This window comes from Microtus ochrogaster, chromosome 6 (assembly GCF_000317375.1).
Source record: "Microtus ochrogaster isolate Prairie Vole_2 chromosome 6, MicOch1.0, whole genome shotgun sequence".
In the NCBI taxonomy this organism is placed as follows: Eukaryota; Metazoa; Chordata; class Mammalia; order Rodentia; family Cricetidae; genus Microtus; species Microtus ochrogaster.
In genome coordinates this window covers 49,339,805-49,345,018 of record NC_022013.1, presented here as the reverse complement: position 1 = coordinate 49,345,018, position 5,214 = coordinate 49,339,805, and the positions used below count along the sequence as shown (strand labels likewise).

At 49.9% G+C, this 5,214-nt stretch overlaps 1 protein-coding gene across 3 annotated transcripts in view; it reads right to left on the bottom strand.

The window, feature by feature from the left end:
• Thrb (thyroid hormone receptor beta) overlaps nt 1-5,214 on the bottom strand; it is a 337,187-nt gene that overhangs the window by 13,000 nt on the left and 318,973 nt on the right. For all 3 annotated transcript variants that reach the window (XM_005348559.2, XM_026779793.1, XM_005348558.2), the window contains one exon: nt 317-463. In XM_005348559.2, coding sequence (XP_005348616.1) covers nt 317-463 — 147 coding nt within the window. The remainder of the gene's footprint in view (nt 1-316; nt 464-5,214) is intronic.

Below are 5,214 nucleotides of genomic sequence, written 5' to 3'. Positions count from 1 at the left end.
CTCTCTCTCTCTCTCTCTCTCTCTCTCTCTCTCTCTCTCTCTCTCTCTCTCTCATACAATGATGGCTGAAGAGAGAAGGCACAATCGGAGGACCAGCCTTTCTTTTCTTCTGACAGTACTGGGGATAGATCCTGGGCCATGCATACAATGCAAGTGCTCTCCCACTGAGCTGCAACCCTGCCGGCATTCTCATTTTCCACGGACTCTGCGGTCCTACCATGAAGCTTGGCTGATTACTGTTAAACGACACCCCACACCTTTGGTAACCAATGAACTATCATGAAAAGTGGCCCAGAAGGAAGAGCCATTTCCTCACCTCACAAAACATGGGCAACTTTTTGGCAAAATCCACCACTCTGGTGATTGCTGGTGTGATGATTTTTGTGAAATGGCTGAAGGCTTCCAGGTCAACCTTGCCACCTTCTGGGGCATTCACGATGGGCGCTTGTCCGATGTCTTCCGGCTGAGGAGGAGAAGTGAGAACAGCTTCAGTAAAGCTGAAGAAACCTTGGTTGATCATAGCCCCCTTACCGCAGGGAAACAAGCCCTGTCACTTGCAGTTGCCTCCCCTGGAACTTTCATATCGCTAATGCCTTTGAGCAAATGCCTTGGCTGTAGGCCACTAGGGATAATGTTCACAGGCTTGTTGAGGGAGCGAGAAGGGGCTGGGGGAGGAGAGAGGGAAGTCAGGGGGGAGGAGGGGGATGAGGAAGGAAGTAGGGTAGGGATCTGGGTTGTGTGTTGGCACAAGGAGTCACACTCAGGCCTGGTGGTGGGAATTCAGTTTCCTGGGATGGCACATTCGGAACACTTCTGTGCTCTGGGGTTGTGCTGGGAAAATGAGCGCAGTGAGGACGGTAATGGAGGCACAGGAGGGGTGAGCCCCAACAAACTCTAGGGTTCCCGTTCTTGCTTCTGCCTCAGTGCCTGAAGCTCAGGCTCCTTTTCCTTGGGTCTTGTGGACTCCAGTTTGAGATGGTGGTCTCGGGTGACCACCGAGGGTGACTATCCCTTAGCCCACGGTAGGAAAGCTGAATTGTATAAACTGAGCAAACCTTAGGACAGGGTGGGACGTCTGTTTATGTTTGATGTCCCCAGAGTTCTTCTTTGCTGTCTGCTCGCTCGGAGGCAGTCCAAGGCTGAGCTTCACAGCATGAACAATAGGATGGCTGTCACTTGGGGATGTTCTTAGGTCTGCCTTGGACTCAACTGTTCAGAAGTACGGTTTCAGCTTGGCCCCAGGTGACCCGTGCATGGTTGACATCCCTACATCCACAAGCCATGCAGGTCCTCAGTGTTCTGTCACTCCCTTTAGGGCATCTTGTGCTGTCCCTGTACTTTATGTGAGGACAAGTCTCTCCACTGCCCTTTCTTGTCTCTGCGACACTAATAACCACCATTTATGCAGGACACGGATACCAGCCTCCACTTCTTTATCCCACATGTCCCACAGAAGTCCGGCCCTTGGGAAAAGCCCAAAAGCAGGCAAGGGAAGCATGTCTACAACCTCTGTACACTTTCTGATGCCTAGAAACAGACGGTCTTTCCAGCGGCAGGACTCTGTGGAGTAGTTATGACAACAGTGCCCATAGCCCCGAGGCAGGACTTTGGGGCTCCAAACCTCACTGCCCTCCAGATTTCTAGGCCTTATTCCCCATCTTCGGATCCAGAGCCAGGTGGGACTGAGAACCTGCGTTTCTGCAGAGGTCACAGGAGGTGTTGCTGCTGGTAGTCGGGGGGGGGGCCCTGAGGATGCCAGACTGTCAAAGGCAAGTTCAACTTGGGGCACGGCAACAGCGATCTTTCTCCTACACCCTCTTAGTGGTCATATCTCATAGGACAGCAGCTAACTTTTACCCTCAAGGTGCCAGTATTTTAGAAGCCTCAGGGCTAGCCAGTCCCTGCAAGCCTGGGGAAGGATTCTGGAATGTGTGAGTTCACAGAAATGTGGGCAGTGCCGACCTCTTATGATCATCTGTGTGTCTTTTCCATTGTATTGTTTTGGTGGTAGCGAAGGGATGGAATGGGGCTCTGCCATGTTTTCATAGTGAATGGTGACATTCGGGATTAACCAGTGGCGTGGCTTTTCTGAACACAGAGAGGGTAGATGGAACAATGATGTGTACAAATCCCTGTCCTACTTTGTGTCCTTGCCTGAATTGAGGGAACGTGTCCATCAGGCCTCTTTGGGGGGCACTTTCCCCTGCAACCTGAGAATCTTGCTGGCTTGGATAATCCCTTCTTGCCCCGATCTGGAGGCTGCTCTTGTTTCCCTGTGTTTTTCACAAGCCTGTCCTGAAGACCAGCTGCCAAAATGAGCATGGATCCATGGGACCATGGTAGGGAGGTCTCAGTGAAGCACACTGCTATTATATATATACACATACACACACAAGCACATATACATACATAGTGCACACATATGTGTACATACATGTAGGAACATCTCAGAAACAATATATTTTTGTGTATATATATATATACACTCATGCATATGATTGTATGTGTGTGTTTGTGTGTGTGTGCATATGCACTGGTATATGTCATGTGTATATGTGGACACACAGAAGCCAGAGGTTGATGTCAGGTGTCTTCAGTTGTTTTCTAGACAACGATGATGATTATCATGAGGAATTTTAATTTAAATTTAAAATTGATATTTTTATTTCATGTTTGTGGATGTTTTGTCTGTATGTATATGTGCGCTATTTGTGTTCCTGGTGCCTGCAGAAGCCAGAATAAGGTATTAATTAGATCCCCCTGGGACTGGAGCTACAGATGATTTTTAAGCCACCATATGGGTGCTGAGAACTGAGCCTAGACCCTCTAGAAGAGCTGCCAGTTTTCTTAGCTGCTGAGTCATAACTCCACCCCCACATTATTTTTTGAGACAAGGTCTCTCAGTGAATGGGGAGCTCACCGATTGAGTTAGGCTGGCCAGTGAGCTCCAGGGATCTCAGCACATGGAGTTTTAGGAGTGTGTTGTAAGAAAAATAAAGCCACAATGCTTAAACAAAGGCTATAAACAGGACCGAGGCCTGATAAAACAGAGGGATGGTTACTGGGCTGGGGAAGGGGTGAGCCAGAGGGAGAAGCAACTGGTGACAGTGGTGGTTCGGGCATGCTGAGGCGGGCTGCAGTATGGGCTCGCAGTCAGACAGAAGTGGAGAACTTAGGAGGATGCACTGGACGCAGGCTCAGAAACGCAGAGTGGCCTGGGGTTCAGGTGTGTGTGCGGGCATTAGTTTCAGCTCAGCACTGGGGAAGTAGGAGTTACACAGCCCTCTGCCAGCAGGCTCTCTGTGTTGAGGTTTCCTTAGCATTGTTCGAGGTAAGTAGGAGATGTGGCCGGTTGGCCTTGTTTCAAATGGCTGGCAGGAAGCCAAGGACGTCTCAGATTAGCCTGGCCGCTCTCTGGCACTGGCAGAGTGGGATTCGGCCAGGTGGATCAGTCGGCTCACACCATTACAAAGCCGTGCAGAAGGACCCTGACACATTTGGCGGTCTTGTGGCCTTGGACGCGACTCCAGGCTCACACTTCCTGGGATGGTGAGCGTGGCAAGGGGTGGGGAGATGCCAGGCATCACTGTATCCTTTACGGTCATCAGTTTTGCACCATTTGAGATGGTTACTAGGCAAATGAACTGTAGGTGTGTGTGTGTGTGTGTGTGTGCGCGCGCATGTGCGTGTGTGTGTGCGTGTGTGTGTGCATGCGTGTGCGTGTGTAGCATAACTTACTCAAGGTTGCCCAATTAGGAAGGATTAGACCCAGGCTCCATTGTCGGTTTCCATACAGCTAGGCTCTCCCGCCTGCTTCTGATTTGGGGTGACAGACTGTATGATCTGACCACACAGACCACAAATGGACCTATCTGACTCCCCAGTCTGTGGCCCCTCGGACACTGTAGAGCTGAGAATGCGCCAGTAGGCAGTGATTCCACTGGGGGAGACTCTCTAAAGGCTACCCTTCATTCTTGTCTGGAAAGCCTACCAGCTGCACCTCTTGAGGGACCTAGAGAGGAGAAGAGTGACACAGGGTCACCAGACAGCGACAATGTACATGGCAGGCTGCAGTGGGCGTGGGTTCTGTGCCGCCGAGAGGGTAGAAAGAAGCCCCCCTCCTCGGCCCACTTCTGCTTTCCATGAGAGTGCCTACACTGTTGAGAACATTTCCGTAACCCCGGAGATCGAAGTAGAAGGAAGAAAAGCACAAAAACAACACGATGTAAAAGCTTTTGGATGTGGTTGGACAGCATGGTTTCAGGTTCATTATGACATGACAGGGATTTTGCAGAAGTTCCTCATTGGCCAAACACTCTCATTTTTCTCAGATGGAAAATGCAGATCTGAAAACCAGATCAGCCCCACCATCTCTGTGTGACTTGGTCGGAGCCTGTCCCTAGGGGACACGAGAGGAAGCAGCTCCTTTTGGGGATCAGAGACTCGTTCCTGGCAAAGGAATTGTGTGGCTCCCATGACTGCACATGGTTCTCTATCCCTCACGGCTGCCGTACGAAGGCCACGAGCCTCTTCACATCCTCATCCAGAACAAGCGGGGAGCACCAACACACAAAACCAACAAAAACAGTGCTCTAAATGCAAAAAGCTCACATCAGCCATGCAGGAAACGCAAGCCCTAAAATGTCCCTTCTGCCTGTGGCAAACTTTTGGTTCATGGATATGAATATTGTTCTAGTTTGTTTTCTGTGGCTGTGGTAAATACCCTCGCCAAAAGCAATGGAGTAAAGGGTTTAATTAGCTTGTTCTTGTCATAGCCTCTCACTGAAGGACGCCAGGATGAGAACTCAAGCAATAGCTTGAAGGCAGGCCTACTGTTATTCCCAATGGATACGTCTTAAACGAAACAGAAGATCTTGGGCTGGTCTCTGGGACATCTGCATCCACACACACATATCCCCACACAGACACACATGCACACACATATCCTCACACAGACACACATGCACACACATATATATCCCCACAGAGATACACATGCACACACATATCCCCACAGAGACATACATGCATACACACACATATCCCCACAGAGACACACATGCATACACACACATATCCCCACAGAGACACACATGCATACACACACATATCCCCACAGAGACACACATGCATACACACATATATCCCCACACAGATTCACATACATATACACACACATCCCCACACAGATACACATACATATACACACACATC